This window comes from Lates calcarifer, linkage group LG2 (genome assembly GCF_001640805.2).
Source record: "Lates calcarifer isolate ASB-BC8 linkage group LG2, TLL_Latcal_v3, whole genome shotgun sequence".
In the NCBI taxonomy this organism is placed as follows: Eukaryota; Metazoa; Chordata; class Actinopteri; family Centropomidae; genus Lates; species Lates calcarifer.
In genome coordinates this window covers 641,188-668,168 of record NC_066834.1, presented here as the reverse complement: position 1 = coordinate 668,168, position 26,981 = coordinate 641,188, and the positions used below count along the sequence as shown (strand labels likewise).

At 41.9% G+C, this 26,981-nt stretch overlaps 1 protein-coding gene across 3 annotated transcripts in view; it reads right to left on the bottom strand.

Moving 5' to 3' along the window:
* Nucleotides 1–26,981, bottom strand: part of zfhx3b (zinc finger homeobox 3b) — a 191,390-nt gene that overhangs the window by 23,209 nt on the left and 141,200 nt on the right. For all 3 annotated transcript variants that reach the window (XM_018683250.2, XM_018683249.2, XM_018683254.2), the window contains one exon: nucleotides 4,805–4,912. In XM_018683250.2, coding sequence (XP_018538766.1) covers nucleotides 4,805–4,912 — 108 coding nt within the window. The remainder of the gene's footprint in view (nucleotides 1–4,804; nucleotides 4,913–26,981) is intronic.

Sequence of the window (26,981 nt, the reverse complement as noted above, 5' to 3'; positions counted from 1 at the left end):
TCTGCTCCTGAGTGAGCAACTGAGAAGCAACTGGCACAATACAGAGCCCAGTAAAAAATGAGCAGACTGCAATGCCACAGTGCTGCGTCTAGGGGATGCTAATCATCATGTTCATTATACAGACTAAATGCAGCATCTACTGGGTACAACACGGCATCTGCTTCTCCTACACACAGCACCACCTGAATGTGCACATGTGCACGCTCAAGCACATTTACGCAAATAACACAGCTGGATGTGGAGCCAAAAACACACACAGGCACACACGTAGTACAGAGTACACTGTAAGCACACCCAGCTGCTCAGGCTTCATTTAAATAGTTTCACAGGTTTAGTGTCAACACTTAACTGAAAATAGTTTGGAGATATTTTTTAGCTGGTCTGTGTGAAAATCTACTGTAGGAGCCAGAAAGAGAGAGAAGACAGAGAAACACAGCACAGGTTTGGATGGTCTGATGGTTTCTGGTACAGTAGAGTGAGCATGTTAAACAACTGTCCAGTTTTAACATATAATACATATTTATTACCATCTTATTACAAACCTTTCCTATTGTTCCTACAAATCTGAAGTTCATCCTTTGTGCCTCACCACAATAATCAAAACAACACTTCTGCTGTGGATATTCAGCCTAAAATGCATGAAGGTTTAATTATCAACAAATGTAGATTTCAACTATTTAGATTTTTAGATCAAGCTTAATTTGTGAGAAGTAAAAGCAATGTTTTTGGACATAATGAAGCATGAAAATATGCACTGCCTTTGCACACAGGCTGTGTAAAGACAATGTGCAGAAGCTAATCAAATGCTAAATTGGAACCTGCACATCACCTTTAATTGGTGCTCCACAAAACTGTGTCAAAATACTCCTACACACTTTTACCTTAACAAGACTAACATTTAAACCCAAGCTAACAGAGGCAAAGTCCAGCATGGCAGGTGATAATAAAAAGTAAAAAAAAAAGAAAAAGAAAAAAGGATTCACTGCAGTCAAACAGGCATACCAGCTGTACGCCGGTTAGACTGATGTACAATGAGGGCAGCTAAAAAAAAAAAAGAGTTTTAGGTTATAAATAAAAAAGTTTTTACTGAAGCACTTAACCCTGAGATACATATAAATCATTTCTCCTTACCCTGACTAGCTTTACATATCTTGCATTTTTGCAGACACAGGTTCATATTCATATTCATTTACTTTTTAAATAGTAAACAGATGGATTTAAGTAAAATATTAAAAACATATCTCAAATATCAGTGAAATGCTGTGTGTCTCTATGTGTTTCCTTCCCATCATTTGTGTTTGTCTGGTCATGAGTCTGTCTGATCTTCATAGGTTCTACTGGTCTCAGAATGTAGATGACCCAGGCTGAAATATAATTTTTCATCCCGCTTACTCAATCTCCCATAAATTGAATGTAAGGAAAGAGGTATGAAAAGAATTATTTATCAAGCTCAGTTTCAGAGGACTACCATCCTCTCAGCCCCAGGATGGAGAGACTATTTCTGCCTCTCCCTCTTCCCCATCTCCCTACAGAGGCCTGCATCTTTTAACACAACCTTTCCCATAAATTTAGGTTAAATATGTCAAATCACATTGTGTCCAAGTCTGCAGGTGTATTAACGATTCCCCTCCTTCCTCCTCTTTCTGCTCTCCTCTTCACCTTCCCATCTCCCCTGTACTCGCCTCCCTCCTGCCTCTCTCCTTGCTGCATCCCCATACATTCAGCTGCTGCATAAATACACCACCTGCTTTAATGAAGGTGAGGATCCCGTTCCTATGCAGAAGCTCTTCCCTTTTGCTAGTGCTGTCTCAGCTAGGTGAAGAAGGTGTGAGGAAAGAGGCTCGTGGCTATCCATTTATGCATATTTTATACCTAGCATTAAAAATGACCCTTTGAATTACTAATCATGCTGGATGATTAAATTGCAGCTACCGCCAACATGAACATCATTGTCCAAATACATTAAGATTTTAGTATTCCACTTATAATTACTTTTACTGTTAACTTGTATTTTCTTCTATTAGGATATATCCTTATTATATTATACAGTATAATCACAAAAAGTTCTACCACACGTTGCCAGCAGCAGGGTAGGGAGCATATGACATTTACATATGTCTGAATGCATGTACATGTACATATGTGTATTATCGTTGAGATAAATAAAAAACAATGGCATAATGAAGGCGTCTTTCAAGAGATGACATGCCAAATACATATGCATTTTACAAAGGCTTCTGATGTACCTCTAAATGATTTTAATGAATACTGAGGAGCTGTGGAACAAGAAAGAGAAAATAAGATTGACAGTGGCTTTAAAAAGGAGGAAGCCTTTTTTCTGTGTTCGCTAATGCTGTCTGTCTGACAGTGACTGTCATTTGTAAAGGAACAATGTTGTGCTCTGTTCCAACAGCTACATGACAGCGATGAGAAGAAATACTTCAGTAGTTTTAATGATGGACCTTAGAAACAGCTCGTCCTCAGACAGTGGGAGACTGAGCACCTTTCAGATAAATAACAGGTTGGCCATGACGCTGGTACACCATATTCTAACATACACGCCATCTGTGTATCTACTGTACAAACATCTTCAGACAATCACAGGCCCAAACAAGTGCTCCTCTGTTTACCAAATGCATTGTGAGGTCTTCCTCGCCCCCCCCCCACAAGATAGGTTTTCAGTGCTCGCTTTGAATGGGCATTGTATTCATCAATCACAAAAAGTTTGAAGTACAAAAAGGGACCCTTCCATTAAACTACAGCTGTCTACCTTTCGCTGACAACACAGCCTTGAACCCACCACCCGAGCCTACCCACCCACCTTTTCACTGACATCAAACAGAACCTCAGACCTGGTTCCCTAATGCACATGCTATTTTTAACTAAGCGTTTCTAATAAGCTGCTGGGAAGCTGTAAATTTTTCATATGCAAGCACATATTTCCTTTGTGAAAACACAGAAACACACTTATTTGGTGATTAGCGACTGACAGAGGGGAGGAAAGGAACTGAATATGCTTGTATCAAATTGCATGCCTTTCAAAAAGGAGGAATCCTAATGCGAGGAGTCGTCTTCCTGTGCACCACAGGTATGAGTGAATTATTAATCGGCCAGCTCATTTTAATGCTTTTTAAAGTGCTTTATTTTGATGTGCTAAAACATACTTTTAGCCATATTCAGTCAGGCATGCATATCATTATTTCTTCCATCAAAGAAGAGTGTCGCCCTTTCAAAGAGCACAAACAACTCAGCCTCATTTAAAATAGAAGTTCGAATATCAAAGACATTTTACAAAGGCTGGGCTTCAAACACTGTGATGAAGTTTTTTTTGCTGCACTTTATAAAAAACTTAGGTATGCAAAAGGTCTGAATTGTTTTCCAGCTTTTAACCTGACTAGTGTAAATCAAAACATCCTGCAGTAACACAAGAAGTTAGACAAGTGAGAAGCATCTATCCAGGCCTGTTACTGTTCAGTGTCATCATTCTCAGAAATCTCTTCTATTGAATAAGAGATGTCTTAACTGCCAGCATTGTTTTACCAACACAGGCGTACAAAGTAACTTGTACATAAAAAAAGAAAAATGAAACTATACTTAATTTACACTGATGTTTCAGAAACCTGAACACAATCAGTAACCAAAAGCACTATATACAATTAGATGCAGTGATGCACATACACTGTGGATACACTGGTTTAAACTTGACTTAACTAACTGTTTGAGACCATGTCTCAGTCATGTGGAGGAGATGAAGCTAGGCAGCACAGTCTGAAGGTGGTCATACAGTGATGGTGTTAAAAATACACAATAACTCTCACATCTATGGAAAAAGTCTTATTTAACCACACAGAGCATCAGTGCTTTTGAATATATATACTATACTAGTTTTTACTTTTAATACCATCATTACAATTGTTCTAGCTTAAACACTTGTACCAGCAACAGCATCACCAACAACAAAATCACAAGTGCAATAAAAACCTCAACCACGTCATCTATCAGCAATGACACCATCTCTCATTGGAAAGACTCATTCTGTTAAAGGGCCCTGCTACAGACCATGATAATATGACAACAGGAGTCCTCATAGGCCCCACAAAGTGAAAAAGAAAATCCACACATACACGTTATCGTCGACAGTGAACCACTGTGGAAGCGTTCAAACTGGAAACATCCTCTAATTTGAAAACATCTGTGAGATCAGATGCTAAAATGTTCAAACTGTGTTTTGAGGAGCTGCAGCCTGCCCCTGTTTAGGCCTAAAGCTCCTCCCCCCTTACCCTAAGCCCAACCCCCCGCTAACCACCTCCACCTGTCAATAAAGAGGACATAGATAAAACCACAGTGATCTGATGACATTAAACCAGGTAGGTGTTGTCTGTGCTCCTGTGTGTGTGCAGTAAAACTGAGAAGAGGCCAGTGCTATCACATGTGCACGCACACATGGCTCAGCTGGAATTAGGCATACAGGCCCCTCTCTTCACATCACCTATTGAGCAAAGACAAAACATGGGTCACATGTCACCTGAACATATTACTGAAATTGACAGTTTATCCTGACTGTATCTGATGGGATTTAATGCCTGGAAACCTGAAGCATGAAAGAGCAGCCTCTGAAAAACAGAAGTGGATTTATGGAGTTTTGGGATGGAGAGTTTAGTGTTTAAAAAGGCTCTCAATATTTTGTTAAAATGTGTGTAATTTAATTAGATAAAAGGCCTGTTGTTCAGCACCAGTCAGGAGCAGGGCCACATGTTTCCTGTGAAATGTCCCTAAATGTGTGCGGTGTAAATATTGGCCTTACCTGTCCCTTTGGTGAGCTCCTTCTCCCCCCCACTTTCTCTGTCTTTGGTTTGGTCCTCCTGGTCTGTGGTGGTCTCACTAGCAGCCTCCACATCCTCGCTCAGCTCTCCTGAAGGGGGAGGGAGGACGGGATATGTAAATCACCACGCCATCAGAATTGGTGGAAGCACTTAAAGGGACGGCAGCGTTTTTTTCTATAGGAGCTTGCAACAATTACATTTGCTGACACACAGTTGCAAGGCTAGCAGACAAAGAGGGCAGAATCTGCTTTCTGCTCTCTGTCCTGTGCTGTCTGATCATCACTGTGAAATTTATTTGGACAAATATTACAAAATCTGAGTTGAATTATAGGGCAAGAAGAAAAGCAACTTTATTATTATTACTATTATTATTATTAATGTTGTTATTATTATTATTAATATTACATTGTATTGAGAGATAATTTATTAGATTTCTCCATTTGATCAGGACCATGACATAAATATGCTCTTCTCTGTTTAATGTGGACATAAAGCTGCAGAAAAAAGCACATGTGGTCTGAAGTGGGCAGATGGAAAAATAATTGTGAAAGCGGTATCCGTCAAGAGAAAGACTTTATACTAGACAAGCCCCCACTCGTTCTCACACACATGAATACAAACACACACATACATTACTGTCCTCTGCTGCAATCTGCTAGGTTACTTACCAATACAAGCCTCATTTCACTTCTTCTATGCTACCATTGCCAAAAAAAGGAAAGAAAAAATCATAAATATTTAAAACTTTCAAAGCCACAATTCATTTTATTTTTTATGCCAAGTCAAAGGCAGAAATCCCCTGTAACCACCTTAAAAGCCTCAGCTCGATATATCAGGCCATTTAGGAGCATCGAAGTCCAAACAATGGATATCCGATAACGCCATTTGTAAGTAACACACAGAGGAAAAGATAGCAAAAACAGATAATAAAAAGGGCATCAATCTTGTTTATTTCCCTCCAGTGCCCCCTGAACATTCCCTTTGCCTGTTAAGTTTGTTTAAAAGTAGTGGGACTTGCATGCAATAGCATTGATTTGACAACAGTAAACTAGGCCGCAGTCAATAGGCCCTATCAGTTATTACACAAGTCAGCTAATTCTCAGCAAATGTACTTAAATGCTCCTCTGAAAATGCTTTCATGCTCAGGTCTCTACTCTATGAGCTATTGATATATTGACAATGCTACAACAGCTACTGAAATATCCTGTTCAAGTATTCAGCCCTGCAGTCATCACACATCCAATCTTAGCTCACCACATGACTACCCACAGCCAAAACCACTTTTATGATGTTACACTATCCCCAACACTCACTGTTTATCCCGTCAGTTATGAAACATTGCATATGTCATATATAGAGTTGACATTGTGTTCTCAAACTCTCCATGTGTCATTATCACTGATATATTTTGAACACTCATTCATCTCTGAAACTCATGGCTATTCTCACACAATGTCAGCTCTTACTCATACACAGAATATTCAGAAACAACTTCATTTGTCCTGCTGAACAGGTAAATAGAGGAGACTTATGTAAATAAGTTATGTTTAAAAAGAAAACTACATTAAAGGAAATATTTTTTTTATTTGACATTTCGTTCTCTGCTGTGTATGTCAAAGAAAATCAGCCGTCTTCCTCTCAGTCCTTTACAATAAAAACACCAGCTGTATAAGAGCATCTCTAAAATATTTTGTCTTCTTTGTTAAGAGTTAACTGAATGCACACTTTAGCTATAAAATAATAAAAAGTATTTATAGCATAACAATATTTACATAGATACAACTGCATGTTTATGCATATGGGGTTATTAGGTTTTAAAAAAATCAGTCAATGGAAAAACACCTTTGTGTTACTGGCAGGACAGGAGCAGGATCCTCCATTTCCTGCTTGCTGATCAAATGCTGAAGGAAACAGCTGAGCAGAGTGATAGATGTATGGGCTGTGTTGTTACAGCTGAAAGTCGATCCTGTGATCCACTGATCCCGTGTTTAAATAAAGAGATTTAAAAAGGAACGACTGGTTCCTATAAAAAAAAAAACATATTTAAGTGTTCCCAGGATCCCACACAAATGAATACATTTTATTCTTTTATTTTTAACCATGTTTCTATTATGTTTCCAAGGCAACCCATGAATTCCATCCAGTGCAGCCCATCCCGTGCTGGTGAGGCGGATCTTAAACATTCCCAGAAAACCAGAGTTCCAAAATCCCATCTAACTCCTGCCTGCATAAATCTCCACAACTGTGCGAGAATCCGAGGATCCGAGGATCCGCCGCTGCATAGGTGCTCAGATTACAAAATAATCCCCAGGTAAATTTTTTCACCTTTAAAAACGGGGCAAAGTGTCATTTCTTAGCGATGTGACACTTGTAGTGAGACTAATTCCCCCACCTACACATTAATACACACTTTGTGCTTGAACATAACTGCGGTAGGCAGCCGACATTCTAATGCCATTCAGTTTCCCTGTACCCACCCACTACTTCCTGCACACATACTGTACATGCTCACATGTGCACTGATACTTTTTTTCTTCCTGTGTCTTCAATATGTTTCTATTTTGATGTTTAATCAACGTATATGACACTTTGGGCACACACACAACACAGAGCCCCGTCTGTAATTTATGCAGAAATGAAGACATTTAATTCCAGGAGCAGCGTAACATCTTTAAGTGGCAAATGGCTTTGCTATTTCTCGTCTCATCTTCAACAGTATTAGAGAATGATTAAAGCCAGGGCCAGCCATAATTAATGAAAGGTCACGAGTGGCCTAAGAGTAGGATGCAAATGGAAGAGACACTAAAACTGTAACCATAGATTAACTCTGAAAATAGATGAGGAGAAACACTCAAAGCTATGGCAGCAGGCCATTTCTAACCCAAATTTCAGAGATGTAAAGGACAATAGCCTGAAGGTTGTCTTCTAATTAATTGTCTTCATTAACCATCCTAATACAATGATATGAAACAGTTCCATTAATCTAATCATGCAAGCTGAATAAGCCCATTGCCGACACAGAGATTACACTCATCTGTTCTGAGCATATAAATATCAGCTTTGCTCTGCCAGTCAGTGAGGACAGTCCATGGACTCTGTTCAGCATCTCCCAGACAGACAGACAGACAGACAGGCACACACACACAGAAATCCGCGCACACTCACACACCATATAGACGCTTAGCAGCCTTCCCCTCTCGTGTTTTGCCAGTTGAGTGCAGAGGCTTAATCAGGCCCATAGGTGTCACTCTATACAAGCTGGGGAGAGTGCTACTTGCTCACACACATTAATGAGGTGCGGGGGGAAGGGGCCGAGCAAGCAACAGACAGAAACACACAGGGAAGAGGGGGGGGAAAGGGAAGAAATATGTGGAGATGACAAAAGCAGATGCTATGCAAGAGGCGTCCGGTGAAGATGAGACACTGAAAACGGCAAGATTACCTTCAGATGAGAGAGAGCAGCCTTCCTTTCCCCTGAAGAGCAGTGATTACACTAATGCTAATCAGACTGACAAGCACAAACGGCCTAATAAATAATTGATGGTAACCACTGCACTTTCCAGTATTCCTTCCCAGACTGTAGAGAAGAGCAGCAGCAAGTAATAATAGTCACTCTAGATATCTTTCACTAGGTCAGGCTCCTCCTCCATCCTCGGCCTCAGCAGAATATACTGCTATGATGATAACTGCCTTTCTTAAAGTGCAGAATGCCAGTCCTACCTGAGAATGGCTCCAGTGTTGCTCAAACGGCAGCTATGGTCGGCTCTTTTTTTGTTGCATATACAGAATCTTAGTCAACAGCACTGTCTTGTCTCTCTCTCTTGGCTTTCGTAAGTCCTGGAGAACCAGCGCGGGGGCTGAGCTGAGCTTCTCCCTCTCCCCGGCTCTCGAGTACTGGGAAGCGAGGGTTGAGCTCTGCCTCTCTCTGGGCTCTTGTGTGGAGCTGTGTGTCTAAGCTCTCATTACTCTCATTATGATTATTGAGGCTGTTGTTATCATTTTAACCAGGTGTCACAAGACCGCACTGTAAATCAGAGAGGTGCGCCCCCCCGCCCCCCCTGCTTTATCCAGGGCCGGACAGCTTCCTTTTCTTTAGCGCTGCACTGTCGGATAAAAAGCAATCTTATTTCACACTTCACAGACTCTATCTTTCTCCCCTACTTCTTCTTTTAAAAATCCCCCTCTTGCTCCCCCCATCATCCCTTGCACCCCTTCCTTATATCAAAGTTGGCCTGACTCTGGACTAGAGGGTGCAAAATGAAAGTGACAGGAGGGTACCATGGGACAATGAGACACAGGACCCATGCTGAGGGCTTTCATGCATTGTCCGCTCCTCATATCAGCACCTCTGCGCCCCATACGCAAGACCCCCTTTTAAAGCACAACACACAGGAAAATACCCCCCCACACACACACACAGAGTAGCCCCCTTCTTACGTCCTCACAAGCTACCATAACAGACCTAAACATGACCACAACGTGGGCAGACACAACAGGGGCTTTTCCTCATGAACAACCAATAAACCACAACATGGTATTATCAACAACCTCAATGGTCACTGCATCACAAAACAACACTGAATTAAAATGAGGACTTGTGTAAAAAACGTTCATATTGTTGTGTAGAAGTCATAAACTTCATGTATTCCACTCGTGACATACGTTCAAAAATATCAACAGCAAAATTTAAAATGACTGAGAGTGTAGTAAAATACACAGAGCAGCACATCAGAATCAGTGTAGGAAAATGTCAGTAAATGCACCAAACTCTAGGTCTGCCACACACACACACACACACACACACACACACACACACACACACACACACACACACACACACACAAAATGAAAGTGTATCTGTTTCTTCTTTTCTTCTTTTCTCACTCCCTCTCTCCCTCCCTCTCTCCCACACACTTTCTGCATTTTGAAAGGAAAGAAGAGTAAGCTACCTCAGTGCTGCTGGTCGGAGTTACGTGTTAGATTCCTGACCTGTCTATGGGGGGACACGCTGGCCTCTCCCTGCTGGCCCTGCTGTGACCTCAGGATCTAAATGTGAATGAATACTTTGTGTCTCCATGGGGCTGAGGGCAGGAGGAGGAGGAGGAGGAGGAGGAGGAGGAGGAGGGGGGATAGCAGAGAAGGCGGCACAGGAGATGGAGGAGGGGTACAAGGGGGGGGTTAGGGGCAGCTAATAACTAAAAAAAACTTTAAATGGCAAGTTAATCACAAACAGCAGTGATGGCTCACACTGCCTTAGAACAATATCACAGCAAACCCCCTCCTCCACTGCTCCCACTGGTCTCCCCCGATGGAGCCTGCTCATCAAACCAGCCTCACAGGTCTTCCACACAACACTTAATTTGATCCCCCTCGCCTTTCAAAGTCACTGGCTGTTTTAAAGGATGCTCAGTGCATTCAGGTCACAAAGAGTCACATATGGAAGTTGTGTTTTTTAACAGCATTCTTAAGCAGAAAAAAAATACATTTAAACACACTGACTGCTTTTTGTGCTCAAGATACTCAATAAATTGGGAACTGCTGTTGAGCACCATGCGATGTATTAAATATTTTCCCTGAAGTGTTACCTCATGGGAAATGACACTAATTAGAAATACTTCTCGTGATAATGGCATGTTTAGATACATTACAAATAAAGTGGATAAAGTGAGTGCCGCTCTACTTCTCTTCTTTGTGTTTTACTTGAGTGATGAAGGAGAGGAGGATCTAGGTTAATGTGGCTACACAGGGAGTGAGCATTCAGGGACTGCTCATTCTTCTGCCCCAGCTCACTCACACTCTCTCTCTCTCTCACACACACACACACACACACACACACACACACACACACACACACACACACACAGTGACTTCCTTGAATGTCCAAGATGATGGCCGCTCACTAACACATATTATGTCCACAATGGAAGATGCAGGCTGTACTTTTCTCTGCGAGGATGGTGGGCTAAAAGCCTGGATGGGGGGCAAAAAAACATCACTGGGCACTGCTCTCCCATCTACTCTGCCTAAGGGACATTGTCCTGCACAAAGAGTCACTCTGCCTCTCTGCCACCCCCCGCCATGCATTTATGCTTATCGTCCTCCACTGCTGCCTTCTCTTAAATCAACCTCCTGTTATTAATGCATCTTTTTCTTTTTTCCTCCAGCTCACACTACAATGCCTTCACCTATTTGCAGCTATTCAAAGGGACCAAACAGAACTAGGGTGGGTTGACGGCGTGTGGGGGTGGCTGAAGGGGTGTCTGAAAAAAAAAAAAGAAAAGAAAAAAAAAAGCATCACTGCTGTCATGAAGGGCAATCACATCAACTCTGAAATATTCACCAGTGGGTTGGAAAATGCGATGGTACAGTTATGACAGGCGAACAGGCGACTCCCCCCCCCCCCCACCACTCTAACCCACAGTCCCCCGCCCCTCTCTCCATCAGGGCGGAAGCATGGTGGACACTCTGAATATGTATAACCCGGAAAATGTATTGATTTTTCATTTGGCAAAAAAGGGACACAAAAATCACATAACCTGAAACTGTCACAGCTCTTTTGTTCATAGCTCATCTCTCCTGATGTTTGGCTTTTGCCACAAACTCTCTTTAATTACCAGGTACAGCGAGCTTCAGAGCCTTTCTCCACAGAGACACAGCCACATACAGCCTGCTGGGCTTAACAAGACAGCCCACATCTATTATATATGACATACACCCAGCAGCTTTTGTTTCATATCTGACTAATAAGCGCACTGAATATGACTATACCCACAGTTTGTTTTGTTATTATACACAAGATACGGTGCAAAAAGCTTTCTTGAAGAAAACCTTGAAAATTAAAAATATAGCATGGTGCATTAAAAATAGCACTTTCATATAAAAGCTAATGCTGGATAGTCCCAGCTTTTATTTGATGTGCTTTTCTGAAGCGGCTCTGCTTAACATGAAATTCTGTTATCGATCTAAGTTTTCCCAGGTAACAGGCAGGTGCTCGCATGTTTGTCTGAGTGTGCACACTTGTGTACGTGTATGTCCATTAACAGGTACTTATCTGTTTATCTCTCCTTTTAGGCACTGCAGACCAGTACAGTGGACTGTCTGAAAAAGATCTCTGCCTGTCGATTTATCGAATGCACCATTTGCATATCTTTGTAGTGCATCCATCTGCCTGTGGACTGTTCTGTGGAGGTATTAGCTCAGAAAATCAATGTTGCCATGGTTGGATGTATGTAGCGCCCACCTTGGCGCGTGTTAGGAGTCCGGCTCGCAGCTCCTGCATGGGTCCTATTTACATGAGTCCTGGCGGCAGAGGCTTTCCTGCCGGTCCTTCAATCTTTGTAAACTTAAAGTACTCAAACACATTTCTCAGCATGCCCCCCCAGAGTAGGCTGGTTTGCCATCCTCCCTGATGGTCATCCTGCCTCCCTGTCTCCATCCACAGCCCTGAGCCCGACTGGCTGTTTGTTTATGAAAGCGTACGGCGAGATAAAACAGAATCTGACAAGGTTATGAATACCAATTTTGCTAATCAATTTTATTTAAAATATAAAATATAGGGTATCATTGATGTGTGTTTGCTCTCCAAAGTTTAAGAGCCTGCTAACTTCAGATGTTTCAGGATAGTTGAGAGGAGAGGTGGAGGATAGTGGGCTGATGTTTTATCTTGTTTATTTATTACACTTATTTTTATTTGCTACATCATACAGCTGTACAGATATACAGTACACAGAGACTGTGTGTGTGGGGACCTTACAGTGGATATATATTTTTATAGTAGGGACTGCAGTGGATACACTGGCCAACTTTTCTCCTAACAACCACCTCGGCTGGTTGCTCATAGCTAATTGCTAAAGAAATCCAATGATTACACTGCACAGGCACTTTAAAACATCCATGAGAGTGCTACCACTTATTGGAGAAAAAAAAGAACTCTTGCTACCTCTATCCATTCTGTTTCTAATACAAATCAAACACACTGAGCTTTCTTTCACCATTTGTCTTTCTTTCTGTTCCTCTTTGCATAGCCCATCCATTACTTTCACATGAAATATGAAAAGGCAATATCCTCTCTGTGTTTGTACTGAAGCGTAATGCGATTGTGTTGTCATTTATAGGAAATAATCGCAAACCTCTCTTTCATTTTCCAGTTCAAATAACCATGAAAAATTAGCCTTCAATGTCAGGGAGGACAACAAAGGGATGCACACAGACTATTGCTTCACCACCGCGCTTGACATTTCTCCTTAATAGGAAAACGGGTGGTTGTTTCTATCTTTCGTTTTCAATCTTTTTCTTTTTCTAACCTCATCTTTTCCCTAATTAAAAAGTTCTGCTCTCAGATCTTTGTAAATCTTTCCCCTGCGTCTTTATTCAGTGTGTGGAGGGGTCTGCATGTTAGGAAGGGTTACAAAACTCTGGTCCCATGCACACTGTGCCCTGCTCATTAGCACCCCTACCCCTGCCTGCCAATGGCTACTGTTGGAGGGAGATGTCGCCAGACAAACACTACGGGGCCTAGGTCGCCGTGACTACCGTCCAGCAGCCAGATAGATAAATAATTCAAGAGCTATCAGACTCCCTGGCAGCAGAGCAGTCCCAAAAACACACACTTAGGACACAGCTTGTAAAAGCCTTCCTAACTGATCAGCATTTAGCCCTTACAAATGATGTACAACCAGATGTCTGTACAAGACCCCACACAATTAGCCTTAGCAGTAGTCAGAGGATCCTTTTAATTTAGAGAAATCTTTATTTTCAGTGTGAGCAGCAAAGTAATGGTAATTGCTTTCTGTATTACTGCCATTAAAGGCTTAATAGGCAGGTTGTTTTCCACTGTAATTATGTACAAAATAATCAACCAACTTTGCAGTGCAATTATTGGAGATGCATTTAACCAAGTTTATTTTTTGCATGCAACGCTAGGTATAGAGAAAGAGAACAAAACTGCATATTGACACAAGGTGTATTGTAAGTATACAAAAAAATGTATATAAAAAAATGTATGTAATATCTATATTTACTTTGTGTTTACTTATGACTAGTTTATCTGATGTATTCATGTGATTATCAAGGAAGTTAAGTAGATATTTGAGGTTATGTCTCAATCCAAGCTGAAATCTGAAAAACAAAAACATTTACTCAGGGAGTCCCATATTTTTCTGTCTCCTAAAAATCCTGACACTAAATGCCACAGAAAGCCAAATGCTAAAGACTCAGACTCAGCACAGGTCAGCACCTTCCTCTGGGTTATGAGGCATTTCTCTTTAAAGACTCAGTGTCCTCTTTTTTCCCCCCTGACTTCTGCTTGTTGCTGTTTAGAGTGAAACTAGATCAAAAACTAGACAACAAAAACACAACTACACATCTATTCAAATGCTGTAAAATGACTCTTGTGATTTTCCCAACATGACATTTAATTCTTATTTGCATACTTTAAAAACTGGCAGTATGGCTTGTGATGCATACGATGAAATATCATCTCGAAAGGCTAATGAAAAAGACTCATCTTGTGCAATTAGCTGCTCCTTTATTCACTTCTTGAAATGTATTAATTCATTATCACATAATTCTGGCAGCATTATTTATTTATTTGATTATGCGCACACCTTACAGCCTTAATTACAAAACAGACTCTGAGCCAGATGATGGGATGTTATGCGCCAACTCAACCATCATTTAAACTAGTTATCCTTCTATTCTCTGCGGTATATCCAACCTGTATTAATCTGAGCCTAATCAGTATGCCAAATTGCTTTAAGCTCACAGTTTTACCTGAGATTTCAAAATGCCCCAGAATGACACTTGACAGAGCAGGTCACACAGTTCAGCCTGCACGAGGACTCCCTTCCTGCTAAGTTTATTCAAATGACTGATTCTACAGCTTGTTCGACTGAGTCTACCCTCTCAGAGTGGCTCACATTTTCTCTCTCTGTAACCACAGTATTATTATTGTTTATTATTAGAGGACAGATCTATTCAAATAGCATCCAAGGAGTGAGCCTGTGCATTACATGTGTGCATGGATGTACAATATTGGCTTAGTCTGATTCTTCATGAACATGTCATGATACTGTCAAAGTGGGCTGAAAGCTCCTAGAGGGGTGGAACTGTGCTGCCCGCTGTGCTGCTCTCCAGAGAAAGAGACTTGGAGTGATTACAGTCAAACACTGCTACTCAGTTATCTTTGGCTCAGCCACAGGAGAGAGAGAGGACGAGACAGGAAAGGGGAAAAAAAAAAAAAAACTGATGATGTGGCTTAAACATGGGCCAGCTGTTCTAAAATGACCAAAATGACTAACATGTCTGATACTGTTACAGACTGTTACATTTAGTCCCTGCTTTAAAAAACAAAAAACAAACAGACAAAAGAAAAGCCACAACAGCCCAGCAGCAATCACTGAGGCCAAAAGATCTTTAGGATGAACACCAAGACTGTCTGATGTCCACTGGCTACAAGACGCCCGACCACAGAGTACATTCTTCCCAAACACAGTCAAGAAAAGCTCAGTGGGGGAAGAGATATTATTAGAGACATTTCAAATGCCCTTGGATTCTGAAGTGGAGGCCAATTAAATGGCTTTGCAGCATCCATTTTGTGCCGAGTGAACAGGTATGAGCAGGAGGGGGAGGGGAAAGATTTGATGGCAGTGGGGAGGAGGAAGAGGGAAGGCAGAGCACACACTGGCAGGTAGGCGTGGTGCCTGACTGGCCCATCAGCCGACTCCACTAAACAGCTTCTTGATTTGTGCACGCGTGTGGAACATTATGACACAACTTCACAGAATTTAAGGTAACTTTAAGTCTTACAGGAAACGGTTATGTTGATGTTCTACGAATCACAAGTGCAGCATTTGGAAAACGCTGGGTTTTCCTATCCCCCAGCCCCCCCACCCCACCCCCCACACCCTGCTTAATGCTGACTGTGCATACAGGCATGGAAATGAGCAGGTTGGTCAGAGGTCTGTGGAGTCCCCAGCCTCTGAGGCATGGTCAGGGATTAACAACCTCTGCCCTAAGGAGACCAAGCCTGCTGCTAAATTGGTGCTGTGCTATATCACGGATTACGTTTCTGTCTATTGTATGCATGGCTGTGGTTGTTAGTGTTGCTGTTGTTTTTATAATGGGTGCTGTTATTGTCCTCACTGCAGACGAGTCTTCTCACTCATTAGCCAGAGGTTGTAGAGTGAGGGGTGAGAGCCCAGTAAGGTACAAAATTAATTATTCATCTCAGTGGTTGGTGTTTGGGTGCTGCTCTGGGGCCTAAAGCAGGGACTCTAACTAACAGAGGTCTGCCTCTGGAGGACTGCTGGAATAAACAATTGAAAAAATGTTATGCCGTGGGTGTCAGTTACCACGAGAAAGCAAACACTAATCACCAAACTAATCATTAAAACAAGCTGCCTGCAATAATATGGCTCTCTGTGGAATCCTGGTTCCTCCCCTGTGTACTGATCCAACATCCTAAAGCTTCATCATGTCCTCAGTCTAGATCCTGGCTCATGAATGGACCAGATACAGCCCCCTCTCCCCTCCTCATTCAGTCATGGCTTCTGTTAGCTCCGGCCAGGACCAGTGGCCTCCTGAGAAGGCTGTGATAAGAATTCATTTCTTCCTATTATGTGCTCTTGTCCACTGCCTCAGTTCATCAGTTCAGTGCAACCAAGTCAATGAAAGGGCCTGTAATGAAGCAATCAGATGCAGCCTGGTTCTCCGGGCCCGGCACTCCATTCTCGGCTCCCAGACCCTAGCTCCCAGTGCAGGGTGTGGGTTGAGGTGGGAGAGGGGGGTGGACACAGACTGCGCAGAGGCATTAATTCAAGACCTTGCCTTTCATAGACTGGAGGATAAGCTGCTCTCACATGTGCTTCACACCAGGTCTGCTGTCTCCTGTGGGTTCAGAGAATCATCCAGTTTTAGAGAGCCCCATTAGTTTAACCAGGCTTCCGCACTGCCACTAAACCAAGCAGTCAGGATTCTGTGGGATTCTATGCTCATGTTGCCGGTGATGGTAGTTTGATGGAGCTCTCTTTGTCCATCTCCCTCTATCAGCATGTAACCTTTTCACTCCGTTGTCTCCACCGCCATCGCTTCCCTCCTGCCTCCACCTCTTAACATCTGGAAACATGTGGAAACTATTACGGGGAGTTAGGGAGAGGAATGTATGTGTTGAATCTTAATCAGTGCTTAAAGTAGAGGATTGTGGGTCTCCTTTGTCTTGTAATGCTGTGAAAGTTTCATTTCAAATTAAAAAGGACCTTTTTGATCTACCTAATATTGTTTTCTCTTCCTTCAGGGGCTGGAAATGGTTGGTGTTATCTTTGCTCAGCCCCCCTCCCTTATCCTCTCTTATGCACACACATATACAGTGCAAACACACATGGTAGCGGTATTTTTTGCTCTGTGTTATGGAGTGGTCAGAGTTCAAAGCTGCGGTGCAAATGCCCAAAAACACAGACAACAGACAATAAAAAAGAGGCTCTAAACGTTGTTTGATAAAGAGCGACAGTGATGCTGCTAACACATCTAATGCAGAGAAAAAACTGGATTCCATGTTGCTTTAAACATAAGGGGTTACCCAAATCCTGTACTTCCCCTTCATCCGTACCTCCTCTTCCCCCTTTCACTGTTCACTTGCTGCCAGCTTTGGCAGAAAGACCCTGCAGCTGGATTCTACCTGACAAGAGCTCCTTAACAAGCAGCAGTCATTAACCTCAGGAGCAGGCAGCTGCCATGTGATGTAGTGCACTCGGCCTGCTGCAGAAGGGCCCTATTGATCCCAGACATACTTGGTGCCTTCCTGGATGTTTATAATCAATATGCAAATGGCCCGCGGCATTGATTCAATATTAATTTTCAATTAGGGAATTCTCGGGGGGGTCCTGAGGGGTCAATACAGAACCATTCAGAGCAAAGGCTTGAGCAAGTTGCAGGCATTGACGTTCCTCTACCCAAGACAACTTACTTACTGTTTATTTAGCCTGCCCTGCTGTAAGTCCCGATTAAGGCTTCGGATAATAGGCAGAGAGACAGATGGGCCTTTCTGCACTTCTGCAACACCCATTACATAAACTGGATTTTGGTCTAAAGGGCTTGTCCCAACTAATAAGTCATCATCTCACACTTAGTCCTGTTCCTTGTTTTGTTAAATCAGACCAGGAATATTTAAAGTATAAAAGCAAACTTTCCCATTATCTCATTTTTTTACGGGTTCAGAACAGCGCTCCCCTGTGAGGTGAGAAATAAGTGATAAATATATAATTGCACACTTTATACAGGCCTAAATACAGACACAGCTCTGTTCCCACATTTCGGTGTTACTTATTAAAATACAACAAAATTAACACATTGTAGTGATACTTGTGTCTTACAAGACTTAACAAACACGTTTTTCACACAAGCTCCCGTAATGAACTGAAACCAACTGCAGCCACCATGTCACCTTCAATGAGTGAAAAATATTTACAGTAAATGAAGGAAGGGAGACATGGAGGGCAGGGCCCAGTGATCAGCATGACTGTCATTTAACATGTTATTGTTTCTGAGGCCAGACGCAGAGTACTGTAACTGTCTCACCACACTTTCTCTTTTGTTTCTTGACTGTAACTGTGCGCTAGAATGCAGACAACCCTGTTCTGTTCTGAGATGAATGAAAATGTTGAGCAATGAGTGAGGTAATGAATTCCAGTTAAGACAACTCTTACTTCAAAAACAATAGTATTGAGTTATCAGCCTGTCATGTACAGACAGTGTGTCTATCAGAGAGACCTGTGGTTTGTTGCTTGGCTCGGAGTCTTTGGCTCGCTCTTTGTTACAACTGTCACGACAATCAAGGTTTTGTGGCTACGGACACGCAACACACACATATTTCTCATCATATTCATCACATCTACTCTGCATGCAACTAGAGGTGTAATAATTACATGGTTCTGGAGCTATTGGCTAACAAACCTGATTGTTATATTAGCATCATCTGTATTATTTTTTCATGGCCTGAATAGTGGGAACCATTCAAACCTCACTCTTTCTCTGCACCTCTGAGTCTGCAGTACAGACAGTTTTAGAGGAGGAGGAGGAGGAGGAGGAGACTGAGGAGACAAAGTGAACGAAGAAGGAGCCTAACTAAAAGTTTTTAGCTTTACAAGATGAAACAGGAAGGAACAAGATGAACCCAAATAGGTTAGAATATGATGATTATTTAGCTTCTTCTATAAGTTCAAGGCTAAGGCAACACATCATGTAGTGTCATTTAAATACAGTATTAACTGTGACTCTTTTCAACATTTATTTTCAATTTGTTTGATAACCTCTGGAATCACTTCACGGCATTTTTCTCCTATGGGCTGTGAATAGAGTGGGCCACAGTGCAGCCTTACAACCATGTTAATTCACAGAGCAGTAAAGAGGCTGCATGAGAAAATTGCTAAGAGTATAAGAGAGATAACCTGGTTGGACTATTTGCTGTGCTTTCCTGTAGATGCACTGCCTGAGGTAATTGGTTTAGGGATAACATTAATTACCACATTGCTCATTAATGGATGAAGCCTTTATTGGTTCCATTGATCAGCAGGACCTGTTAGCCATCATCCTAAGCAATGGTGGATGTAACAAGCTTACATATTGGCATATCAATTAATGCAATCAATTCCTGTCTAGCAGTTGCCATTCCCCCTGTCTACCCCACCCCGTCCAATCACCCCTTCTTTCTCCTCTGTCATGTATCAGGATGGCCGACACAAAAGGCCCATGTCAAACCAAAGTTTATTAAGAGGTTTCCTAATTGTTCCTTAAGTCATTGCACAGTAGACAGATCGAGTTGATGTTAGAGTGTCGATTTAAACATTTGTCTGATTGGACACTAGTAAGAATGGTCCATGAGAATTATACACAGGAGGTGCAACATTCAAGCTCTACACTAATGAGAGAAAGAAAGTTTAACTGATCTGAAACACCTGCTGTAACAAATGCAACATGATATTTATAGATGAATTTAGGATATTTAACTGCACTTCAGCCCTTTCCTTTAAAAGTTTACTATTTTTTTAAAGAAATAAATGTGAGTATATCAACATAGATAATTACATCATTTAAGAAATTCATACATGTTGTATGCTTTTCAAATGATAAGAAATGCATCTAATACAGTAGATTTAGTTGTGAGTACTTCTATTAACAGACAGTCTTGAAGTGATAGCAGAATCCAGTCCTGGGATCTGATGTGGGTCTACCCTTTCATTTAACATTTGGATCACAAATTGTGTCTTTAACTTTAATCTACTCAGGAGAAAAAGCCTGCTTAGTTTCAAACTTCCTTTTTTATTTGAGATCAATGTGCCTTTTGAGGAGTCATTGATTACAACTTGGAATCCTCTCCGTGTCACGCGTGCTCCAAAGGGGCGACTGACTTCAAATACAAGCCTGCTGTTCCCTGGTATAACATGGTGAAATGGGTAGAACATCAGGAATGAATGAGGGAGCAGGGTGTGATAACTGAGAGCACACCATGACAAAGTGGAGGGATTTACCGTTGGGCCCGCAGCACTTCATTTGCTTAATAACAGATCATTCTATAAGAAAGTGGCTGCTCTGAGGGGGATATCACCCAACGAGGATGTCTCACTTGCAGAAATCCTATTTGAAGACAACACCTTTTGAGCGCTCATCCTCCTCCACGCCTAAGACGATCAACGCGCATGACAGGCCCCATTAATATGACGCCCCGTGTAACCTTGCTCCTTCTCCTTCTCTTCCAACAGGAACAAAACTGATAGCCACGGAGGAGGGGCATTATGTTCTGACTGAGCATGTAACAGGAGGGGTGGTGTTTGTTTTTGAAAAGATGTCTTACATATCGTCACCGGGAGCCACTACTTAAAAGGTGGAACAGAGGTAGGAAAAAAAAAAAACTTCATTAAAAAATGCCTGCTTTGTGTACAGGCTTTGACTTCACTGACTTCTGAATCTAACCTCACAGTCTTCATTACATCTGAGGCTCCCTGACCAAACCTGAATCCATGGTTCATATGTCAAAGCCTACGTTCTTCTTTCACCCTTTATCATTGTAATGAGTCTCTGGCCGCTCCAACTTAACAAGCACATACTGTATTCTATTGTAGCTACAATTAATTCTTAAATACACTCTGTGGGATGTGCCTCTAGTGATTGCCAGTGCAATTCTGTGAAGGTCACTGGGAGTGAGAGAAGGCAACATGGTTGTTGGACAGTGTTATGTGTCGTGTGGGAGAGCAGACGTGCAGGCAGTTAGTCGGACACCCCTGACTCGCTTGATGCGGGACCTCCTGAAGGCCCCTGTCCCCTGAGCAACGCACAAGTGGGCTGAGCAATTAACAATTTCATGCTGATTGCCTGAAGCATGTTTTGCTATGCCATAAAGATAATAGCATGAAGGGTGCAGCGGCAGCAGCCCCCCACTCCCCCGGTGTTCCTCTATTGCTTCCATCTCTCAATTCTCTCCTGTGCAATTCACATGTTGGAATGGCGCTCTGCCTGCTTGCTTTATTAAAGACACTCTCCCTGCTTAGAGGATGCGTTTAAGGAAAAAAAATATATAAAGATGACTCCCTGAAGAGTAAACAGGGATGATTATTAAAGGGAAGGAGAAAACTAGAGTCTTGGTCTCCCACTGGCTTCTTGATTTGAAAGTCTAATTTGGCAACTGCACACAACAGGCGTGCAGGTAGACAAAACAAACAGGTTCCATTTCCCCAGACAAACGGAGCATGCTCAGAGTGGCTGCTGGTGACAGCCCTCATCTTCTTCATTCTCTTCCCCACCATGGCATGACAGCAATCCACTCTGACCATGGAGCTCACCGCTGTGCTACAGGAAAATCTGTGCACCACTAAACCTGCTATTCGTCTACAGAGCAGAGCCTAGTGCAAAACGCCACAAGAACATGGCACAGAACATGAAACTTTTCCACTCAATTACATTAGTAGCTGTGTGTGCAGCTAAAATGCTGATGTTGTCTCTGAAGAGAAAATAAGACCCAAATACTCTTTATTTCACAAATGTGAATATTTATTTGTCTAACAAATACTAGAAAATTATAGGGTCCTGAAAAAAAGCATTCAGTGTATTTTTAAGGAGTGGAGTATTTTCTTTTGTCACTGTGTAATAAAGTGCATTGTGCATGAAGACAAACACATACACCCGGACCAAAGAAAACCCCAGCTGCCATTATTAATGTGTGGACAACACTGAATGTAGTACACTGTCCTCAGCCTAGTGAGTTCACCTATATTTCCCATATAGTACAAGGAAGCCATGAATCGCCTCGTGCTGAAGTGCTGCCTTGATACCACTAATGATGTTCCTATGTTAATGAATGCAGATTTTATTAATGCAGCGTCTTTGCAGATCATATTGGCAATGTGAAAACGTTTTTTTTTTTTTACTCTGTAATGACATGAGCAGCACTGAGAAATTCATATGCTTCATGAAAAGAGAAATCTAAAGAGATATCTTGAAACCATTAACTGTTTCAGGTGTGTGTTACACAGAGAGAAGCTTTCTTTCACTCACTATTAGACTCAGTTCACTTTGTCACCAGTATCATGAAGCAAATGGCTTCTGGACACAATATACAGTACCTTCCTTTTTCTAAATATGCTGGTTAAAAGTTATGAAGAGGAATCATTTTTTGATTAAAAAACACTGGTAAATGACTGACTGCATTAAGTCTGACAGTCTCACTATTCAGACAGCCACATTATTAACAATCCACCCCCAGGGTCATTGTTTTTACTATGTGAAAACAAACCCTAAAGACATAAGGAGGAGCTGTGGACAAAGGGTTGCAGCACCAGCCCCCTCTGCCCCTCTGGCCCGCCCTCTCTGACCCCCCCACCCCAAACCTCCCAGGCTTCTGGCTGCCCTTCCACCCCCCGGCTGTGTGTGAAAGTCCAGCTGGCGCACTGACAGCCTCGACACCTAAACTGAACATGGTTGCATTACAGGCCCCATATTGTTTATGATATGGAGCCTGTCATTAATTTGCATTCTTAAGTGGCAAACATACACACACACACACACACTTACCCTGCAATAAGGAGAAACATGTTTTTGTGTAAATTTATACGATACAATGTGACCCCCCCCCCCCCTCAACCCCAGACACACCAACAACACACGCACACACTTATAAATTGCAGTCACATCCCCCTGCTAGAAGGGGATGATAATTGCGGACGGCCAATAAATTACTGCTGCCTCCACATCAATTATAAGCATCACGTCTGGCAATGAGGAAAATGAGATCTTGTGACAAATTTCATGAGGCTTGGCTGCCCAGCAGCCTTTCTTAACATGCTACAGATAGCAATCCCTTATCTAGCCTCTGTAATGGGGAGCTACGGATAGAGAGATGGAGCTGCAGCCATTTAATTAAAAAGCTGGGGGTAGGGGGTGGAGAGGTGTAATTCATTGAAAAGGCACAGGAAGGAGACAAAGCCTTTGTCTCCAATACATATTTTGCTCAATATTGTCACTCATCAGAGGCCAAGCTTGTATCTACTCTGACAGCAATTCTGGAGATTTTTTGCCGTCTTTGTGCTCATCTCTCCACTGTTTCCTTCTGTTCCTCTCCCTCTTCTTTCCTTGTTTTTTATATTTCCCAGGAGTCCACTGTTTTCTCCACTGGGACAGCTCCAGCGTTTTTTACGAATGACTGCGGTGGACAGACAGTGGCACTGAATGAAATGGCCCCTGCACCTAATTGTATTCCCACCTGGGGGAGGCAGGCAAGGGCGGAGGCTTCAAGAGCACAGCAATGAGGATTTATGGCAGATGGGGAGACGGCAAAATAAAACACCAAAAGGGATGGCTCTTAAATCTCATTCCCAGTGCAATATTCATTGTAGTTGCAATCGGGTGTGCTGATAGAGCATTGAAAAAACGACTGCTGTGTTCAAATTATGGCTGTACTCTCTACTAATATTTAACATCATTAGAAAATCATTAGAAAACCATCATAAAACCTGGGATTATGACCAGAGCATTAAACACAATGATTATTCAGTGTGTTCTTTCCCGCTTTGCCTTGGAAATGAGATTTGCTCTGCTGCGGCTATGTAGGGGAAAAGTAAGAATATTTTTCATAATTACTGTAACATTTGAAAAACATTGGCTTGCATGAATTACTATACCATTATGCAGTTGTGTTTTTCTGCCCAAAAGCAAAGTTTTCAATGAGGCTTTGCATGGGATATCATTAATGCATTTTCATGGGGGAAATAATGCCAATATTTCACTAAACCTTAACCTTATAAAACGTTTCCAGTGGGCAACAGAGACACACTGATTGACGGCATGTGTATATATATATATATATATATATATATATATATAAAACCCAATGTGAAAACTGAAACTTGTATTTTTCTTGTGTTGTTGGTTGGATCATCATCAGACTGCAGAGTCAAAGGTAGCAGGATGTTCATGGTGTAACAAACACTGACTAAAGTTCAGTAATGGATATCAACTTCTTAAGCAAAATGTAAAAAAAAAGAACGAAAGAAATCTAACAAATCCAGTGTTTAGACCACAAATAATATATCTTCTACTGTACTCTGATGTACTGCTCTACTTGAAGAAAGGGAGGGCCAACAGTGTCAGAGTTGAGTCTTTACTTTTTGGGATTTCTCGGCAGCCCCATTATCAAGAGCAGCCATCAGCACAAAGATAAAAGATCCTAATGGAGCTGGCCCTGGTGGAGATGAAAGGTGCAGAGATGGCACACTGTTATGAATCTCTAATGCAGCCCATGTTTCTAAGGTAATGACTGACTCTCAGGCCCCTTTCACGGGCTTCCCTTCTTAGGGCCTACACGATAAAGGTCTCCTATTCCTTGTCACTGAGTAGTGTGTAGTCTGATGATCCCACGGCCCTTGCTCTCATTGGTACTGAAAACCATCCTGAGGAGGCACTCAGAGTTTGTGGGAGGGGGGGGGGGGGGTTTGTGGGGGGGTGTTTCTGTGTCTACTCAGATTTAGTCAGAGGATTGAAATTATCTCAAAACAGAGGCAGGGATGAAAATAATACTTCTTGTCATCACTGAATGTGACACAGTTTATTGGTATTCCTACAATGAAAGGTAGTCACTGGGATAGCAATGCAAAGTGGCAGATAGCATAACTCTGGTGAAGCTATATATTCAGAGTAAACAGCTCTTTCTTTGAATCCTTTTCATACTTTCAGATGCTTGTTTTAGAGCAGGTGAAGACTATGAACAGCATCTTCTTTTCAGGTCAGGATGAGCAGAGGGCTAATGTAAGAGCAATTCCTTGTCAAGCTTTTCAGAGTAATTGAACTGACACTTATGAGAACCAATGCTCTTTTGAATGCATTAGTTGGCAGATATTCATGCTTTTGTCCCTTTAAACTTTGCCAGCAAAAAGAAAAAAAAGGAGGGAGGGAGAGAGAGAGAGAGAGAGAGAGAGAGAGAGAGAGAGAGAGAGAGAGATGGCCTTTGAACAACAGGGAGAGGTGAAAATACATAGTGAGAGAAAGAGCAAGTCTTCTCTCCAGTCCCTTTCACAGAACCTAATGGATTGTGAGCACTTAATGCATTAATCAATCAATATCTCTCACTGTACATCAACAACGCGACCAAGTTATGAATGACCTTTGTAACAAAAAAAGGACACTTTAATGCACACAAGATTGCTCCTAGGTTAGTAACTTAGGCCCGGTTTTTATCACGCATGATTACACCTTCACAAGGCAGAAGGCCATTAACAGCAAACTAAATATACTGAGGTTAGTTGTTTTGCAATTTGCACATAGATTTGCTGGAGGTAGTGAAGGACTGTTAACCTAAGTCTCACTACAGAGAGGCCTCGATTATTCACCTGCTACTCACTGTTGATTATAGCACATTATTCAAAACACATGAATTTAGAAATTATTAAAAGGGGTTTCCAACCACTTTCTACATCATACCAAATGCCACAAATGTATTTTTACCTCTTATGCATTATAATCCACTATAGGTAGCAGTGTTGTCAACGAGCACATGAATTCACAAGCCAATACATTATGGAAGTGCTTGTCCATGTAGTATGGCTCAAGCACTAATTTAAAGATGGTACCTTATCTATCGTCTGTGGCTGAGAGGAATAATTGTATGTACTGGTGTGCACTCCTATGGCAATAATGGATTTGCAGCGGTTTTGTATTGGCTAGTGGTGACACATGACAAGAACAATAACGTTAAAATACTCATTATTATTTTATGATTCTAGAAAATAAATGTATTTTCATGACTACAATTCATTCATTGCACATTTGCAAGGTCTTGTGGTAAGACTGCCTGAACTCACAGAGCAATCACTTTTAATAATTTCTCATTAAATGATTGGATTCTTTAAAACTGATAACAAAAAATATAAAGATTCTCTTCTCAGGCAAAACTATGAGGAGAGTGAGTGCAAAACTAAACACAAAGAAGAAAAAGGTTCCTTTCCTTCACTATCTTTATCTTTTTAATAGTGTGGATAAGGAAGCAGGATTGAGGATGGTAATGGTGATGGTGGGATAATACAGGACAGGAAGAGAGCGAGGTCGAGCTGATCATGATGGGGGGCATGTTTCTGAGTCCCTTCCTGAGCACAGGCGGAGCGTGGAAGTGAAGCGTGGAGACAGAGTGGAACGGACAGGAGCTGACTGCAGAGAGCCAGAGAAAAGAAGAGCCCAGAACAAGAGCACAAGCTAATGCTATTGTGGTCAATGCACAATGGATCCCGCAAAGTGACTGCAGAGGGCCCTTAAACAAAGAAGGCATTGCCATTCACTCTCCCCCACCCAATTAGATTCCTTTGCCCGGTTTAACATGACAAAAACACAGGCCATTTTTCCTAATTCTGGCTGCCATACTGGCCCCTGTGCCACCTTAAATCGAGTAAGCCTCCGAGTGCTGGCCTGTCTGTTAGACTGTCAACGACTTGTGACATGGATTCAAACACATCCACTGTGTTCTCCATTCTACATCTCACACACAAATATGTGCCCCTTCTCAGCTTTCCCAAGTGCCTGAAATATTCAACATATATATGAGAGGAGCTCATTTCCAGACAGGCCCCCTGTCACCAGGCACCGCTAAGGTTAACTATTGTCTGCTTTTTTACTGGTTTTCGCTGAAAA